Source organism: Leptopilina boulardi, unplaced genomic scaffold (genome assembly GCF_019393585.1).
Source record: "Leptopilina boulardi isolate dan_hultmark-lab unplaced genomic scaffold, ZJU_Lbou_2.1 LbouV2_121, whole genome shotgun sequence".
In the NCBI taxonomy this organism is placed as follows: domain Eukaryota; kingdom Metazoa; phylum Arthropoda; class Insecta; order Hymenoptera; family Figitidae; genus Leptopilina; species Leptopilina boulardi.
Window position 1 is genome coordinate 1,924,021 of NW_026137665.1, and position 20,253 is coordinate 1,944,273.

General features: G+C 21.6%; 2 protein-coding genes across 3 annotated transcripts; both read left to right on the forward strand.

The window, feature by feature from the left end:
- The first annotated feature begins 1,018 nt into the window (after window positions 1–1,018).
- LOC127286442 (transcriptional repressor CTCFL-like) lies at window positions 1,019–7,148 on the forward strand. 2 transcript variants are annotated; one of them, XM_051312884.1, is made up of 3 exons: window positions 1,019–1,588; window positions 5,782–5,994; window positions 6,706–7,148. In XM_051312884.1, exons 1-3 carry the CDS (start codon window positions 1,519–1,521, stop codon window positions 6,792–6,794), a joined length of 372 nt encoding a protein of 123 aa, XP_051168841.1. In that variant the 5' UTR covers window positions 1,019–1,518; the 3' UTR covers window positions 6,795–7,148. The 2 variants fall into 2 exon arrangements, with proteins under 2 accessions (XP_051168841.1, XP_051168836.1); XM_051312879.1 differs by lacking the exon at window positions 6,706–7,148 and having other exon boundaries at window positions 1,042–1,588; window positions 5,782–6,356.
- Window positions 7,149–12,789: 5,641 nt separating this feature from the next.
- LOC127286417 (uncharacterized) lies at window positions 12,790–16,421 on the forward strand. Its single transcript, XM_051312839.1, has 4 exons — window positions 12,790–12,936; window positions 13,361–13,580; window positions 15,508–15,646; window positions 16,154–16,421. Exons 1-3 carry the CDS (start codon window positions 12,841–12,843, stop codon window positions 15,642–15,644), a joined length of 453 nt encoding a protein of 150 aa, XP_051168796.1. The 5' UTR covers window positions 12,790–12,840; the 3' UTR covers window positions 15,645–15,646; window positions 16,154–16,421.
- The last annotated feature ends 3,832 nt before the right edge of the window (window positions 16,422–20,253 follow it).

Genomic DNA, 20,253 nt, shown 5'->3' on the forward strand with positions numbered 1-20,253 from the left:
ACGATGATAAATGAAAATTTAGAAAATTTATCCACTGGCATATTTTTATTTCATTTATTTATTATTACTACGACTAATTAAGAAAAAAAAAGTGATTCATTTTTGCCCTCTTTCCCCTTAATATTTTTATCGATCTTATATATGTGATGCGTCAGGAAGAAAGGGACCTTATAGAATCAAAAATTTATAGGTTATATTTTGTAATTTGTAAATGAAAATACACAAAGAGGATTAAATTTTAATTCAAACCAATGATATTTAAGTCTTTTCTATATTTAAAATAATAAATAAAACCTGATTTTGATGTGGCAAAAACGAAAAGAAACTTTTAATCAAGGTAAAACTGTCGTAAACATAACCTATAATTTATTTGCTTCTAAGATACCTTTCTTCGCGACGCGTCACAAATACATAATAAAATTTGTAAATAAACACGACAGCTTTACGTTGCAATATAATATATTATATTATAATCACAATATGTTTTCGAACATTATTTCTGTTTGTTACAGATGAACCATTTGAAACAAAAGTATTGCCAACTTTATTCGTGAGAACATTTGACATACCCCAACAAATGCAAGAAGATGAAGACGACATGCTCACTTGTCGATATTGTAAATGGAAATTTGAAAGAAATGTTGGAAAAACTCTTCATGAAAAAAAATGTCCCTTAAATCCAAAAATTTCTTCAAACGATGGATTTACATTTAATTGTAATAAATGTAATTTTCGATTCAGTACGAAATATTTATTAAATAGTCATAAAAAACATGAATGCGGTATAATGCACGTGTGCGAAAAATGTAATAAGATTTTTTCAAGATTACAAAGTTTACAGAAGCATTATAGGGACAATGCTTGTTAAAAAAAAAAAACAAATCACTGTTCTCTAATAATAAATTATTGGCTTTTCTTTAGATTATGTTTGTATTTTAGTTCTCAGTTTTGGCTTAATTTGAAGGTTATGTTTACTGATTTCAACTATTGATATAAGTACTTAAAATCTTATCGCTTGAATTTTGAACTTATAGAAGAGAGGATATTCTTCATTTAAATAGTATAGAGATTTTTTTGAACATTTTTTTTAATTTGAAACAGTTTGTAAGTTTTATTTTAATATATGGAAAATATCTATTCATTTAAAAATATAATTTGTTTGAATGTAAATTTTAATTGTTTGATTTAAGCTTAGTTTAGAATGGGAGTATGTAAATTTCCACTGGAAATTAGAAGAACGTCCGAAATATGCCATATCTTTATATTTTTTACACCTACCCCACCCTGCTTTTCTCTATTCTAGTTCCCTGTCATGTAACGAAAAAAGTTATAATTCCCTGCAAAGTGTCACAATTCAGATATTTCACTTATTTATATTTTTTATTTCACTGTTTTATGTATTTTATGCTTTATATAATATACTGTCAATAAGATTTTGACGTGACGTCTTTTTTGCGTTTCCTTTTTTTTAGTTTTTGTCAAAGTTAGACAGATAAATTAAATATATAGGTATGGTGAATGGAGAGTGACCAATTAATTACGAATTGTGAACAATTAATAAACCACGGCAATTTAAAAGCAATAACAGGTACGAAAAGTAGTGTAAATATTTCAGTGTGTCTTATTTTCGCCATTATTTACAGGTTAGTTTGTTTGAATAATAAAAATTGGTAAAATTTCCTTTTCTTAAGTTATTGTATAAAAAGTGAAATATATTTTTTTAGATTTTCATGCAAATTGTAAAGATTAAAATTTTATTCTATTTTAAACAAATTCCTGTGTTTAAGTTATTTATTGTCATGAACATAACCTCAAATCAGGGCTAATTCAAAAGTTACGAAACAGTTTTTTTTTTAAACTAAGTCTTAAGTTTTGTGTTCATGACAATAAATCAATTAACTTCTAGACTTTCTTAAAAAAAAAAAAAAATATTTACATGAGAAATTTAAAAGACTAAATTCATTTCAAAATAGACAATAAACATCCTCATAGCTCAAAATTATTTTTTTTTCTCAGAAATGTTGTTTTATACAAAGCTTTTTAGATGACAAATATTTTTTTTTGTTATTTTCCAAGTCGAAATAGTCGTTTATCTTAAATAATAAGGAAAAAAAATGTTAACTTTTTGTCTTATCGGGATATTTAATTTTTTCTTTTTTGACCTGAAAGAGCTTTCACTGCTCCTTAAAAATCCAGTAGAAAACTTAATAAATATTTCAATGTAAAAAAATGTCGACCATTATAGTAAATTTTAGAATATTTCTTGTTCAAACTAAAACAAGTTGTAAATTCAGATGTTCATTACATGAACATTTTGCTTCCTCTTTACGATCAGCAAAAAAATTTGCTTCCTTGTGGAGAAAGCATTAACATTGAAAGAAACATACAAAAATAATATAATAATATAAACATTAGAGTACCTATACATTTGAGTTAAATTTAAAGAATTAATGGAAGTTAAAAAATAAAAAATTCATATTTTAACCGAAATTTCTAAATATTAATGAAAAATAATATATAATTTATAATTATTTACAATTATATCGATTCGTTTTAATGCAAGGAACACAATTATTTTATATTTAAACTTGAATTTAAATAAATACAAAATTTTTCAGCTAAAATTAGTAAATGTGTATTTTCTATTTTTAACTTTCATTAATTTATTAAATTTACCTCAAATGTAAATTTTATATATACCAATCGATTCGTTTTCATGTAAGGAATACAATTATTTCATCTATAAACTTAAATTTAAGTAATCACAAAACTTTATAGCCAAAATGTGAATTTTTGATTTTTTAACTTTCATTAATTCTTTAAATTTTAAATAAAACTATACTTTATATATACCGATCGATTTGTCTTGACGTAAGGAATACGATTTTATTATATATAACATGTTTCTATAAAGAAAAAAATTTGTTTCCGACACTTTGAAAATTTTTAAAAATTAAAGGACTACAAAGCTTCCTCCACGAGGAAGCAAAATATTAGTAAATAGAAAAAAAAACTATTAATTGGTCACGCCCCCCTCGCCTAATTCGCGGGAAAAATCTTTATCTAGAACAGCGATATGTTTCTTTAAAATAACGAAAACTTTTGCTGTTTCAGTAAATCTTATCGCTATTCCAGGTAAAAAATTTTTTCCAAGTAAATTATTTTATATTAATATTGTTATATATTAAAATATTATTTCACATTAATTTGCGTAATTTATAATGTTTAATCTTGGTGCGATTCTAGATGAGATTTTGATTTTTTTGGAGTAGATTAACCGATTGCAATGAAACTTTGGAATTTTGTTATTTATAGTAAGACAATGTAAATTGCAGCTTAAAATATTTGTTAGTTTACGAGATTTGAAATAATAACAAAAAATTTTAAACTGCTATATCTTCCGTTCTAATAATCGGATTGAGGTCTACTTTTTTTTAAAAAAAATGTCAAGGAAAATCAGAGGAATAAATCTCTTTCAGAACAATTTTTTGTAATTTTACAACTAAAAAAAATTATTAAATAATAATTAAATAAATTTCACGCGACAATCTAAAATTCAATCACTTAAACGCTAAATGATCTTACCTGTGTTTTCTTTAATGTTCCAAAAGAATCCAATTGTAAATGCAAATTTAACTTATTTAATTTTAATAATTTACGTGTATAAACAATTGCGTTTTCTGCTAGTTGACGTGCAGACGACATTGCGCACGCAGCATTCTCCTGTAACCAGCTGACGTGATTCGTGAACTTAATTGGCTATGTGAGAATGCTGCGTGCGCAATGTCGTCTGCACGTCAACTAGCAGAAATCGCATTTGTTTATACTCGTAAATTATTAAAATTAACCAAGTTAAACTTGCATTTACAATTGGATTCTTTTGTAACATTAAAGAAAAAATAGGTAAGATCATTTTAGCGTTTAAGGCCAGGTCCAAGTGAGGCAGCGCCATCTACATTGAAACTACAATTTTGGAAAATTTTCAACAGCCTTTTCTTGAAAACAAGAAGGTAAAATGCTTTTTCCTTTATGGATAATTGATTATTGGCAAGATATACACCAGCTAAAACTTTTTTTGAGTTAAAATAATAAAAAAAATTTCATGTCAATAAATTAAATATGAGCACTTTTTTCATAAAAACTGTAACAGTACTTTCTCAGAAATTACAATTAAAAATGCAATTTCCATTTGGAAAATTAATAAACGCTAAAAAATACACGACCTAAGATTTACCAATCACAAAAATAACAAAAAAAAGTATTTTAACATAACATATTTTACTCATTATGACAGCCGTTTGGCAGGTTATATATGTCACCAGACGTTTCGCAGTTTTGACGAAAGGAGGAGATTGGCGCTGTTGCTAACCACCTGAAATACATAATCTACCAAAGGGCTGTCACAATCAGTAAAGCAGTATCAATATGTTAAATATTTAATAAAATTTTTTTTTGTTATTTTCGTGATTGGTAAATCTTAGGTCGTGTATTTTTTAGCGTTTGTTAATTTTCCCAATGGAAATTGCATTTTTGATTGTAATTTCTGAGAAAGTACTATTACAGTTTTTGTGAAAAAAGTGCTCATATTTAATTTATTGACATGAAATTTTTTTATTATTTTAACTCAAAAAAAGTTTTAGCTGGTGTATATCTTGCCAATAATCAATTATCCATAAAGGAAAAAGCATTTTACCTTCTTGTTTTCAAGAAAAGGCTGTTGAAAATTTTCCAAAATTTTAGTTTCAATGTAGATGGCGCTGCCTCACTTGGACCTGGCCTTAAAGATTAGTCTTGCTATATATAACAAAATTCCAAAGTTTCATTGCAATCGGTTAACCTACTTCGTAAAAGTCAAAATCTCACCTGGAATCGCACTCTTTTAAGGGTATGTGGGAACCTCCCACGTGACCAAGTATGGGAAAATTGTGTTTTGGTAGTACACATTTCACTCTAAAATGAGAAAAGATTTTTGTCTAAAATTTTGAGGGATGATAGATTAGGGTATCAAGAATCTCGCTGTTCTCCGAAAAATACATAATTTTGCGTTAAATTATTAAAAAATGAAGTTTAAAAAGTGTGATTTTTAAACGAAAATGAAAAGAAACATGGCGGCGCATATACAGACGTTGCTTGAGTGTGTCAGTGCTCCAGTAAACAGTGCCAATTCGAGCAAGTGGCCGCTGAATGAACTATGATATAATACATTATTTTACTATTTATTGCTTTATTTTTATTATTTTTGCATTAAGTTATGGTAAATGAGTAGAACAGCGATATTCCTTGTACCAAACTAAATCATTTCTTCAAAATTTTAACTCGAAATCATTTTTTATTTCAGAGAAAGTTTCAAACCACAAAAAAACGTCCTTTGCCCACATACCCTTAAAGTAAGAGAAAAAATAAAAAACTTCTACAACTTTTGTACTCGAATTTTTTTTTATAATTATTTTAATTTTCACATTTTAGCACTATTTCAAACTGAAGAATAATATAGTCAATATAATAATAATTATTATAATATAAATTATAAACCTAAAATTTTAATAAAATTTTTTTGTATTACTTGTGTGTGTTTTTTTTATAATCAATATTTTATATCTTCCAATGTTGCATGAAAAATTAACTTTAATTTAAAAATAAGGTTTCATGTACATATTTTCGATTATATATAATATAAAAAAAAATATATAAATATTTATTTAAAAGTATTAGCTTAATTTCATATTATATATAATATATTCAGAAATAAAATTAGAACATTACTGTATTTTTTTGTTACAGATGTCTCGTTCAAAGCTAAAGTATTGCCATCATCTTTATTCACCGACAGAAGAATTGGAATGTTTCAGCCAATAATAGAAGAAATAAAAGACAATAGGCTTATTTGTCGTTATTGTAATTGGAAATTTGAAGTGAATTATGAAAAAATTCATCATGAAAAAATGTGTCCTCTAAATATGTCTATTCGCAAAAGAGAGGGACTCATATTTAATTGTAACGATTGTAATTTTAGTTTCAGTACAAAATATTTATTAAAAAGCCATAAAAAACATGAATGTGGTATAATGCATGTATGCAAAAAATGTAACAAAGTTTACTCAAGATTACAAAGTTTGCAAAAGCATTATAGAGATAATATTTGTTAGAAGAAAAAAGAAAAAAAAAAATATATATTACCGCATAAATTTTAAAATAATTATATTATTATATATTATTTTTACTGTTATCCAATATATAAATTAATTTTTATTTTATATGTAAAATTATAAGAGTAATTCTTATTGTGTTCCATTTTTTTGTATAGAAAAAAAAAGAACAAAAATTTTATTTTAATAAAACAAAGTTACAATTGCGTATATAAAGATTTTATTTAATATCAAAAATCATTTATAAATAAAATATATAGTTTAAATTTATGTTTTTTATATTTTTGAATTATATATTACAGACTTTTTTTTCTTATTACAGTGAAAAAAAAAATTATTTGATTCAAATAATCGGTTACTTTACCTTTTAATATTTATTTGTATCAAATAATTTTTTTTTTATTAAATAATTTTTATTTTAAAAAAATAAAAATTATTTGGTTCAAGCGGAAATATTTACTTTAATTATATTATTATTTTATATTAATAAAAATAATAAAATACTGTAAAAATTTTTTTTCTGTTTTATAATAATACAAAATAATTTTCTTTGTTTCAGATGAATCATTTACAAAAAAATTATTATCATTTATATCGTTTAAACGATTTAATATTCTCCAACCAAGAAAACAAATGAATGAAGAATGACTTATATGTAAATATTGTAAAAAAAAATTTGGAAAAGTTTTAATGGAAAAGTTCTTCATCAAAATAATAATTGCTATTTAAATTTAAAAATTTCTAAAGTAAAAAAATTTCATTGCAGTAAATGTGGTTTTACTTGTAGTCGTAAAAAAGAATTACCAATACATATAGGAGATGATTGCCGCGTAACGCACAAATGTAACAATTGTAAAAAAAATTTATGCATCATTGGCTAATTTAAAACAAACACAATGCAATAAATAATGCAATTTTTTGTAAAATGTAAATTTTTTTAATGTAAAAAAAAAAGAATATTTTACATTTTATATTGTAGCTATAAATAAAATTATTATTGAATTTTTGTATTTCATTTTATTTTTTATTTATTATTTTACCATATTTATCATAAAAAAAAAATTTGTTTTTAATAGAAAATATCTACATTTTCAAATTCAGAATAATATATAATTAAAATAAATAATAAAATTTTTGAAAACATTAACTACTTTTTTTTGCATGAAAAATAAATAATAAAAATTTTTTATTTTTATAAAAAAAATTTCTTATATAAATATTCTTGGAATGAATAATGTAATATTTATGTATATAAAAAAAAAATTCAAACATATACTACATTAAATTTATTTTCTTTTATTTGTTGCAGGTTTACCATTTAAAGTAAAATGGCCAGCGTTATCAGTTAAAAATATTCAACGACTATTGAAACCATCGCTGCCAGAAGAACTTATTGAAGCAGAGAGGCTTACGTGTCAATATTGTAGAAGAAGTTTTCAAAAAATTCCAGCAAAAATTGTTCATGAAAAAACATGTTTTTCAAATCCAATGGTTGTTAGAGAAAAATTACCATTGTTTTGTAATGATTGTGGTTTTACGTGTAGCAATAAATATAGTTTAACTTATCATAAAGCACATGATTGTGGTGTTGTGCATAGATGTGAAAAATGTAACAATACATTTTTAACATTACAATCATTGAAGCGACATTGCAAAAATAATTGTAAAGAAAGTCGTAAATCGAATTAATTTTTCTTTTCTCTAGTTTCATTTTTTTTTTTTAAGAACATTCTTCATTTTGTTCAAAATTTGAATTATAGCGGAAATTTTTTGAATATTTTCCACATTTAAAACATGTTGGAATTTTTGTGTCGTTAAATTAAAAATTATCCAATTTTTATTTAGTAAACTTTTTTTTTTGGGGGGGGGGAATTCAGGTATGGAGATTTTTTTGTTAAATAACAATAATATTAAATAAAAATTAGTTTGAATAAAAATTTTCATTAATAAAAATGATATTAAATGTAAATTCAGTTAATAAAAAATATTGTTAAGTGAATATTCGGATAAATAAAAATTCATTTAAATCGCAATTTAGTTAAATAGAAATTCTTTAATATGAAAATTCGTCTGATTATGAAATTTAATTTATAAAATTTTGCTAAATAAAAATTCCGATAATTTTTTTTTTAATTCGTCTCCACAAAATTTCTAACAGGTATGGGGAAATATTTATGATGCATTCATAATTAATTAAAAAAATGTTAATGAATTTGAATTAATCAACTTATTTTCAGCTGTAAATGTTATTAATGAATTAGTGATTTAATTTTAGTTATAAATTAGTTAAATTTTAGTAATAAATAAATGAAAAAAAAAAACTGTTTTTTTTTCACTAATTGATTATTAATATTTAACAAAATGCCTAACACTAATTTAAATTAATTAATGTTTTTTTATTTATTCAAATTTAGAGAGCAAATTTAAAAAAAAAAATTAAATTTTCCTTTTTTCTTAAAAATTTTCCCTAAAATGTTTCTTTATGTACGCACTTTAAAATGGAGTAAAAATTTTAAAATCGCTGAAAAACAATTTTATTGAAAATTAGAAATTTTGAAATCTAAAATGTTTAATTTTAAATTTCAATAAATTAATAATTTCAGGATTGTAAGGGGTTTTGAAATTTTTATCACATTTAATAGATATATAAAGGAACATTTTTTTTTCGAAAATTCAATAAAATTTAAAGACAAATTTTTTTTTTATAGTGCCTGGAGAATGTTCTTAATGGTAGTGCGTAGAAAAAATTATTAAATTTTGTAAAAAAAGAAGATTAATGTAATGAACATATATAAATTTTGTTTTTTTCGTATAGACAAAAATCAATTTTACTTTATAGAATAATTTATTATTATTATTATTATTATTATTATTATTATTATATAGTATAATATTGTTCAGTTTATTTATATGATTAATTAAAACAGTATTAAGATGATAAATATATATATAATCTCAGGAACTTCTAAAACTTAATATTAAATTAAAACTTTTTTCATATTGTAAAAATTAAGAATCAGACTTATAAATTTTACAACTGGACAGATAAAATATTTTATCTGTATGATTAGTTTTTAATAATTATTTTTAAAAAACATGTTTTTTCTATTTTATTATTATCTTTAAAATATTGACGCAGGGTATTTTCGGGACGCATAAATATGTTCTAAAAATCATTAGTTAGCAATGAAATTCTACCCAATAAAAATTCTTTAAAATGACTATTATGTTAAATGAAAATTCGAGCAAATAAAAATTCTGTAAAGTGAATTTTCGGTTTATAAAAAAATTCTGTAATATAGAAAATCGGTTTAATGAAAATTCTGCAAAATAATAATTTAAACAAACAAAAATTCGACTCAAAAATAAATATTATGATAAATGAAATTCCATAAAATGGAAATTCTAACTAATTATTTTTAGAACATATTCATGCTTCTCGTATTTTCTATATATACCCGATTTTCTTAAAATAATTAAATAAATGAATAATAAAATTAATTTCTTTATAATATTTGCTACTTTTAAAAATTAATATTTTTAACTATTAGGAGAATATAAATATTGGTAAAAAAAAAAAAATTTATCAAATACCGGCACTGTCCGTAAGTTTATAAATAAATATAAATTAAATTATCCAGGGGACATAAAATTTAAAAGTTTCTGAGATAGTCAAAGAAAAATTATTTAATTAATTGTTTCTTCTATTTCTTAAAAATTCATGTTCCTAAAATTTAGATTGTAGATAAAAGGATATCAATCGCATATGTTCATTATTATTTATGTTTTTCAATTTGTGGCAATATAAATAAAGTTATTATTCAACTTTAATATTATCTACATTATTTAAGATCTAAAAATGTTATCAAAATTTTCAAAAACATATTTTTGACCATTTTAGATTTTTTTTTTTTTAAGAAGAAATAAAAAAATTGGCGATAAAAAAATTAAAAATTGAAGAAAAATAATTTTTGTCTATTTTATTTTTTTAAAAATTTGATAGAAATAAATATTTATTTGATAATAGTCAAGTAACTGATTTTTTTAGCAACAAAAATATTTCAAAAACAAGTTTTTTTTTAAAAAAAATTTAAATATTTTTTATTTGAGCCCTATATCTGAAAATTATGTTAAATTTTTTTTTTTTTTTTTTTTTTTTAAACAAAAATGTATATGATCATATTATTAATAAAATAAAAATTTTCTTTATGTTACAGATGAATACATATTACCAACTTTAGCAGTTAAAAAAATTGAAACACTACGACAAGCATCAACAAGTAAAATACATATAGGGTAAATGTCCCAACTACTGTGATGTACAACCCAAGACCGACTTTAATGATAAAATAATAGAAGTGTAAATAAAATAATGATTTATTTCTTTTTGTTAAATCACTATTAGTGTCTATTAAAATAGAAACGATACTTTAAACTTGAAAAAAACTAATATATATTATTAAAAATATTAACTTTTTAAAAAATGGCATATGCTGGTATTACTGCAAATTTGCATGAATTACTGTGAATCATGTGCACCAATTACTGTAACGCAAAAAGCGTTGATTTAGAGGTTAGGTTGACTGGATAAATCACAGTAATAGCAGCATGAGAAAAATATACACATGCTCTAATTACTGTGATAGGTTCAATTGAAAAATAAATAACTAATTTGATAATAGTCGAAATATGCATTTTTAGTGGATATAATATCAATTATCATTAGGAATAAGTTTTAAAGTCATTTTAAAACTGTTTTATGTTCTCAATTACTAAGTTTTACTAATTTTATAAAAATCGCAGTAATTGGGACCTTAACAGTAATTGATACACTTACCCTACTTGCGTGTCGATTTTGTGAAAGGAATTTCACTAGAAAAAATGCAAAAACTTTTCATGAAAATAAATGTTTCATGAATCCATCAACTTCGACAAAAGAGGGATTATTTAATTGCGAAAATTGTGGTTATTGTTCTAATAGAAGAAATCAATTTATGAGACACAAATCTTCTGATTGTGGTGTTGAACATAAATGTAAAAATTGCCATCGTTTTTATTCATCACTTGCAAATTTATTGCGACATTATCGAAAAAGTGAATGTAAAAAATGAAAACTATATTTTATATTATATCATTAATATTTTAAAAAGTAATAATTATTATTTTAACAAAAAAAAAAAAAAAAAAGAAGATATTAAATCCTAAACAATTTATGTATGTTAATTTTTGTTATATTTTAGAATCGGATCCATTTGAAATTATTCAAGCAGTCCGATATAGTTTACTGAGAATTAATTTCAGAATAAAATATGTTTTTCTATTTAAAAAATAAAAAAAAATAAATTTTTCAAAATGCAGTATTTTTTGGTGGTCATAAATTAAAAATAGACATTTTTATCGTAGGTAGTATATATAATAATAAGTAACCTATAAATCCTGAAAATTTTGAAAAAAAAAGTTTTTTCAAATAATTTAATTTCTTTTTTTTGAAATATTTATATTGGTTTTCATATTTTTCAAAAAAAAAAAAAAATTAAAACAATAAGCCTAAAACAAAACAAATAATTTAAAAAATTGTACACTGAAAAAAAAATTTATTTGATTCAAATACTCGATTACTTGACTATTATCAAATAAATATTTATTTGTATCAAATAAATATTTATTTGTATCAAATAATTATTATTTGAGTCAATTAAATGGTATTTGTTTCAAATACATAAATTATTGGTTCATATACAATTTATTTAATTCAAATAAAAATTATTTGGTTCAAATAAATATTTATTTGATAATACTCAAGTAATCGAGTATTTGAATCAAATAATTTTTTTTTCAGTGTATAGAAATTACGAGATTTAAAAAAAAAATATTTTTTAATTATTTTTTCTTTTTTTTTGATAAAATTTATTTATTTATTAAAAATATACACGGACGAAGCCCGTATATAAATTTTAAAATATTTATTAAATTTACAAAAAATTAAAAACAAATGAATAAAAAAAAATTGTTATGAAAATTTAAAAAAATATGTGTTTATTTTGTTTTCAAGTAAAATATTTTTATTCTAATGTTAAGTCTCCATATACCATTAGCCTGCATAATTTAAAATAAATAACGGTCTTTAAAAAGGAAAAAAAAATAAAAAAAAGTAAAAAAAAGTTCAATGTCCTTATATTTATTCGCTCCTAAAAATTTTTCTCTTTTTTCAATAAATTTACAACAGTACAAATTTTATGTGACGTATATTTAATAAAAAAAATATATATATATTAAATTTTACGTATTTCTTTAATTATTTATTAGTCAAATTTATATATTTTTTGAAAATATTTATTTACTCATTTTTTACTAATTATACTTATAGGTAATTTAAAAAACTATTTGTCTGGACAAACATTTATATTATTCTGTTTTATATTATATTTTCTTTTATTATTAATAATAATATATTTTTTATATTATACAATACTACTACTACTACTACTAAAAGGTAGAATTTTTTAAAAATATATTTTAATAGCTTGTAGTAAAATATAATGGACTTATTTTGATACTGATACTCTGTTTAGATTTCCAATTTCATTTTATTTTTTTAATTGTGTCAATATTTAAAAAATATTTTTAATTTTTTTTTTTTTTGTTTTTAGTGACACAAGAAGATATAGAACGTCAGGAATTACTTTTGGCATCAATGAAGTACAATTATCATTGTGATCAAAGAATGTACGACAACTCCAATGAGCCATTAGATTTACCCATGCACTATTATTATCAAGGAATTGATAAAGTAAGAAAGCAAAAATATTATATTTATTTACAAAATTTTATTTTTAATATTATACCTAAATATGGGGCAAAATTTCTCAAGTGATCAAATAGCAAAAATGTTAACATTGGATTGTTTGAAAAAAAATTATAATTATTTATATTAAAAAAAAAAAATTGTTTTTTAAATTCCGTAATTAGTAGAATTAGTAGAAGTGCAAAAAAATGATTTTTCAAAAAATCCACTGTTCACATTTGAACAAAATTTTCAATCCTTTTTTGATTAAAAATAATAATAATAATAATAATAATAATTTACGAGTGAAATTCTCAACCATTGTATATTTTATGCAAATTGCAGTACGATATTGAGAAATTTTTTTTTTAATTGAAAAATTTTGAGCCATATATTATGTAAATTTGATTAGAATATTAATTTTTTACAGGTGGAAATATCACCTGAATGTGGATTTTATATGCATAAAAATAAAATAGCTTACATAGAAAGGCAAGCTGAAATTATTTCTGGTGAATTTTCATGGAAAATATTAGTTCGTGAAGTATTATTGGAAGTTTATGGAGCAAATTTAAAAAATTTTTGTGCACTTGGAAAAAGAGGATCTTTAAGGCCTCCTATAAATCATCAATTATTTGTTGGATTATATGGTAAATTTACTATATATTTAAAATTTAAATGTATAAATAAATTTTTTTTGCAGATATTATTTAAAAAAATTTATAATTTAATAAAATTTAAATATCATTTATCGATATAAATGTCTTATAAAATAAATATCATCAAATAATTAATAAAAAAATCATATGAAAAAACAATTTTATTTGTAAGATACAACAATAATTATTTATTTATTTAGGATGCATGATTATGTTCTAAAAATCATTAGTTTGAATTGTAATTTTTATGGAATTTCATTTGTCATAATTATTTTTGAATCGAATTATTTTTACAAGTTTAAAATATTGATTTAAACAATTTTTATCAATTGTTGTATCTTATAAATAAATAATTTTTTTTTTTGCATAAAAAAAATTTATAATTAAATACAATAATATCACTCTGAAAAAAAATTATTTGATACAAATAATCGATTACTTGACTATATTATATTTATTTGTAAATTATTATTATTTACAGTCAATTAAATGATATTTGTTTTAAATACATAAATTATTGATTCAAATACAGTTTATTTAATTCAATTTTTTATATTAAAAATTATTTTGTTCTAGTAAATATTTATTTGTTAATAATCAAGTTAACCGATTATTTGAAATTAGATAAATTTTTTTTTTCAGTTTAAAATAACGCAGAATAATAAGCTGAATGTTCTGAACGTTCCAATGAACGAAATATTTTTTTCAATCAAATTATTAAAAATTATGATGGAAATGTAAAATAAAACAGTAAATTAAATAATTATTAAATTAATAACTTCTTTTTAGATATTTAAAACAATATTCATTAAATAAATAAATAAATATTGTGGAATAAAATTTGCATTTAAAGAAATTGCAAAAAAAATTTCGTTCATTTCAACGTTCACAAAACCTTTGGCTCTTGAATAACGAATATTTAAAAAAAAAATATAATAATATCAATTTTGCTTCCTCGTGGAGGAAGCTATGTAGTCCTTTCGTTTATAAACTTTTTAAAAATGGTGAAAACAAATTTTCCTCTATATAGAAACATGTTATATGAGATCCTGATCAATTGTCCGGATGTATGTATGTGTGTGTGTATGTGTGTGTGTGTGTGTGTGTGTATGGATCGTTTTTGTGAACACGATATCTTTAACAGGTTTTAATGGATTTGGATAAAATTTGGTAGGCTTATTTAACTCATTAATCTCTCAAAAATGACGAGAGGATTTTTAAAAATACCACAAAAAAAAAATTTTATCGTCTTTTTTCCAAAAATTTTTTTTTAATTGAAAAAATTTTTAAATCGAAAAATTTAAGGTAATATATAATATAATCGTCTTCTTTATGTCAAGATGAATCGATTGATATATATAAAGTATAGATTTGATTGAAATTTAAAGAATTAAAGAAAGTTAAAAAATCAAAAATTCTCATTTTAGCTAAAAAATGAGGTGTTTATTTAAATTCATGTTTATATATGAAATAATTTTATTCCCTGCATTGAAACGAATTGGTTGGTATATATAAAGTATAGATTTGATTTAAAATTTGAGAATTAATAAAAATTGAAAAATCGAAAATTCATATTTTAGCTAAAAAATTTTGTGTTTTTTTAAAATTCAAGTTGATGAATAAAATAATTGTATTCCTTGCATTAAAACGAATCGATTCGTATATATAAAGTTTATGTTACACTCAAAATTAATTAAAATTTTCTTTATTTTTCAAAAAATTTAATTAATTTAAAACATTTTTAATTCGAAAGTTTTTAAATCAATCAATTGAATTGGACAAATTCATTGCTTCCTTCACGAGGAAGCGAATTTTTTGCTTCACATAATGAGGAAGCATAATGTTTATGAAATAAACATAAAGGACCCCCTTCTTGTTTATATTATTTTGTTTTAAAATAAATTTTATATTTTTAAAGAATGGGCCTCACGAAAAGCACAGGAATATAAAGAATTTATAAGTCGAAAGGAGTATGTAGATCTTATTAATAAAACAGCAGCAAATAAACGATCTAGAAGCGAAAAAAAAATTCAACAAAAAAATAAAAATGACTAAAGGTAATTTTAGTTTTTTATTATTAGAAATTTTATTCTTAAGCTATTATAATCTTTTTTTTTTTTAATTTCTAAACGTAAAATTTGTTCTCTTTTTTTACTGTGTTTTTAGAAAATTAGTAAGTTCATTGAAAAGTGAACAAACTTTTTTTTAAAAAAACGATAACGTCCTTTAATCTTATAAAAGTATAAAAAAATAGTATTTTTTTTATTCGTAAAAAAATAAATACATAAATAAAAAATATTAGTTCTATAATATAATAATATATTAAGTATATATTAATATATTAAATTATTAATATATAATTATAATATTAGTTTGGTTTTCAATTTTGTATTTTTTATTTAAGTGCTTGCAAGGTAAAATTTATGAAAAAAACTCGTTGTGTTTATATTTAATAAAATTACTGTAACTATAATTTTTTATCTTCTTTTTTACCATAAGTTTTATTTATAATTTATTAAATTTTTCACTATATATACTAAAAAAGGAATTTTATTTTGTTTCAGATAAATATTTGACTATAAAAATTGAAAATATTCATACGTATGTATTGCAAAAGGAATCTTAGACGAAGTAATGCAAAAAAATATTACAAAGGAAATTTTTTTTTTTTTAATAAATTTCAACAATAATTCGTGATAGGAAATTATTATTTTTTTAAAAAAGAAAACAAATATTCAGCATAACTAGATTTTTATATTATTTATATTCAATTTATTCTCATCGCTGTTTTCTGTTTATGATATACGTATGTAATACAACAATTTTTCAATATTACATTATTATATTATATGTATCATATCATTTTTAAATTTCTAATATCTAAATTTGAATTAGTAAGAATTTGTTCACTAATTCAAATTAGTAGAAATTTTCACAAATTTTTAGTAAAATATTATTTTAATTTAGTAATAATTATTTACCAAAGATTTAGTAAAAAAAATTACCAAAAAATTAGTAGAATTTTTACTAATTCAAATTTAGAGAAAATAAGTGTGATTTTGTAGATTTTTATATATAAACTTATAATTATAATTCGTGTGGTTTTATATAATTTATAATATTAATTATTATTTTTTATTGTTTATAGTTTGTATCTTATCGATATTATGCATATGTAAGTATAACAAAAATTTGTAAACTATTGACAAAACATGGTCATAATATACAATGACAAAAAAAAAAAAATAGAAAATCTTTCTTATTTTTATCACTTTTTAAAACTTTAATAAAAATTAATTTCAAACAATTTCAGAAAATCGAGTTGATAACACTTTTCGGAAAAAATTATTTAATAAAAAAAAATTTTTATTTATAATTTTTTACCCTACTTTTACATAATTATAAAAATTGGATAAAAATTGCAATTTTCGTCTAAGCTAAAAGAAAAAAGTAAAAATTAAGAAAAAATTGGTTAACAATTTTAACTCAACATAATTTTTTCCAAAAAGTGTATAAATGGATCTTCTGAAATTGTTTGAAATTAATATTTATTACAATTTTGTTTGCGTTCAAAACCATTTTTCAGTTTTAAGATTATGTTATAAGGATAAAAAAAATTTTTTTTTTATTTTGTTGAGAAGAAAAAAGTACGTGTATGTTCCTAAAATCATTTTAGGAATATTTTCAAAACAAAGACTTTTTGTACACACAGGTAATATATAATAATAATAAATTTACCTATATTAATACGATTATTTTAAATTAAATTATATATCAATTATATCTGCTTTTGTAGTTACTATCTCTTGCAAATTTTGCATGTAATGTAAAATATTTATTATAATTTAAGAAATATGTTACATTTACCGATTTTTTATATTTATTTTTTTTAACAATGAACCTAAAAATAATTTATATTTTTACTAAGTACGTGTAATTAAATAAAATTTAAAAAATTGTTACCTATTTAAAAGAATACATAAATAAATTTTTTCTTTTTTTTTGCAGATAAATCATTTAAAATAAAATTACCAGTTTTAACTGTTGAAATATTAAATGATAATTTACCATCGTCAATAGAAATTGAAGAGGAAACTTTTGTATGTCGATATTGTAAAAAACATTTTGGACATCAAAGTGGAAAAACTCGTCATGAAAAAAAATGTTACTTTAATCCAACAATAATTGAAAAACAATATTTATACATATGCGAAAATTGTGGTTATAGATCTAATAATAAAGGACAATTTATTCAACATAAAAAAATTGATTGTTGTATTATGCAAAAATGTCATCGATGTCACAAAATTTATTCCAACAAAGCTAATTTATATCGACATTTTCGCAATAATCAATGTAAATAATTTATTACACAGTAAACTTGGTTGTATCTTTTTCTATTGCAACGTTTTGATGCACATAAGTTATATCAAAAAGAGATCGTTTTGTGTATCACTTTTAGAAATGATACACGAAACGGTCTCATTTTTTGATGCAAAAAATTTAATCAATTTATATCAATCATGGCCGAATTGAATCGAATGAAAATTAAACGAATTTTTTTCAGATATTTTGGTAATAGTACAATTGCGGAGACCATTTCACTATTTAATTTGAAAATGAAAATAACAGAAAATCAAAGACAATGTGCAATTCGATAATTAAAAAGTGACAGCTTATAAACATAACCTAAAATGCATGACAAAAAATTTGTCGATAAAATCAATATAGCCGAGCTTTTTAGAAGGTAGATGGCAGTTTTGCTTTTTATAAAAACGATTCAGAAAAAATTTAAAGAATGAAAATAGATGAGTGCTGCCATCTACCTTCTAAAAAGCTCGGCTATATTGATTTTATCGACAAATTTTTTCTCATGCATTTTAGGTTATGTTTATAAGCTGTCACTTTTTAATTATCGAATTGCACATTGTCTTTGATTTTCTGTTATTTTCATTTTCAAATTAAATAGTGAAATGGTCTCCGCAATTGTACTATTACCAAAATATCTGAAAAAAATTCGTTTAATTTTGAGTCGATTCAATTCGGCCATGATTGATATAAATTGATTAAATTTTTTGCATCAAAAAATGAGACCGTTTCGTGTATCATTTCTAAAAATGATACACAAAACGATCTCTTTTTGATATAACTTATGTGCATCAAAACGTTGCAAAGATTTGATGCAATTTTTGGTCTCAATTTGATACTTTTAGGAAAACTGTGAATTATTTTTATAAAACAATAATTATATTGTTTGTTTTTCTTTCTACAATATGTATATATATACACACATACTCTTTGCAATTGTAATAAAAGTTGAAAAAAAAAAATTGAGTACAATATTTGTTTTGTCTTAATGTCATAAAATATTTAATGTAAAAAGAAAGTATGTTTACCTGCGATGATAAAAAATGTGTATTGAAATTATTTCTAATTTATATTATTATTTTATTAGATTTGGAATTTTTTTTTTTTTTTGCAAGAATTTTATTATTTTTCAGTTTAGAAGCAAACAATTTATACTTTAAGTGAGTCTCAATATATAATAATTTTATTGTTTCCTTTTTTTTTTGTTTTTTTAACCTCTTTTACGCCTCTCTAGTCATCTTTAAACCCTCCTTTCAGCCTCCAATATAGCAGATATTTCCACTTTTGCAAATTCGAGGTCGAAAAGAGGGTATGAAAGTGTTGGAGAGAATAAAAGGAGGATAAAAGGAGGTTTTTAGAGAACTTATAGAGAGTCTAAATTTCGACTCGGGTGTCTTATTTTTTTTTTTATCCAACATAGAAATAAAATCAAAATTAAGATAATATCAATAAAAAATTATTGCAAATTTTTCCACTTTTATTTAATTTTAATATACCCTATGATAAATCATGTACAAACCTTATTAATAACAAAAATCATTTTTACAAAAAATAAAAAAATTTTTCTAAAAAAAATATTTTAACAGCATGAAATTATTTTTTTTGTTTTGCTATCAATTTTTTTTTTTTTTTCAATTTCATTTGCTACCTTTTTTTTCAGTGATTTTTTTCTTTCTCAATTTCAGTAAATTTTTTTTAAATTCTGTTTCAGATGATTCATTCAAAATAAAATTACCACTTTTATTCGAACAAAGAAGAGTGAAATTGAGATGTAAATTTCCCAATTGTGACAGTGATAATTTTGGATCAATTATTGGAAAACAAAATCATGAAAAAAAATGCATTTGGAATTTGGAGGATATGAAAAAAAAATGGGGACAAGATTTTATAATAGTTGATAATTATAAATTTCATTTTCATAAATTTATACAAAATAATGTTGAACGTTGGATTTGTTCTGAAAAAACGTGTCAATCATTTGTTGAAACTAATGCAAATGGAGAGATAATTGTAACAGAAATTAATCATAATCATAAATCAAAATTAGAAAAAAAAATTAAGAAAAAAGTTGATAATAAAATTTCTGTTAAAATGGGTGAAATGTTAAGTAGAAGGGGAAAAGATTTAATAATAGTTGATAATTATAAATTTCGTTTTCATAAAAATTTACAAAATAATGTACAACGTTGGGCTTGTACTAATAGTACGTGTAATTCATTTATTAAAACTAATGAAAATAAAGAAATTATTGAAAAACATACTGATCATCAACATGCATCAACGTTGTAGAAAAAAT

Excerpts from the sequence above, each read along its gene's own strand:
- LOC127286417 (XM_051312839.1), top strand. The coding sequence starts at position 12,841 with ATGAAGTACAATTATCATTGTGATCAAAGAATGTACGACAACTCCAAT. Across the intron at positions 12,937-13,360 it reads ATTATCAAGGAATTGATAAA|GTGGAAATATCACCTGAATG; the intron begins GTAAGAAAGCAA and ends AATTTTTTACAG. Across the intron at positions 13,581-15,507 it reads ATTATTTGTTGGATTATATG|AATGGGCCTCACGAAAAGCA; the intron begins GTAAATTTACTA and ends ATATTTTTAAAG.
- LOC127286442 (XM_051312879.1), top strand. The coding sequence starts at position 1,519 with ATGGAGAGTGACCAATTAATTACGAATTGTGAACAATTAATAAACCAC. Across the intron at positions 1,589-5,781 it reads CAATTTAAAAGCAATAACAG|ATGTCTCGTTCAAAGCTAAA; the intron begins GTACGAAAAGTA and ends TTTTTGTTACAG.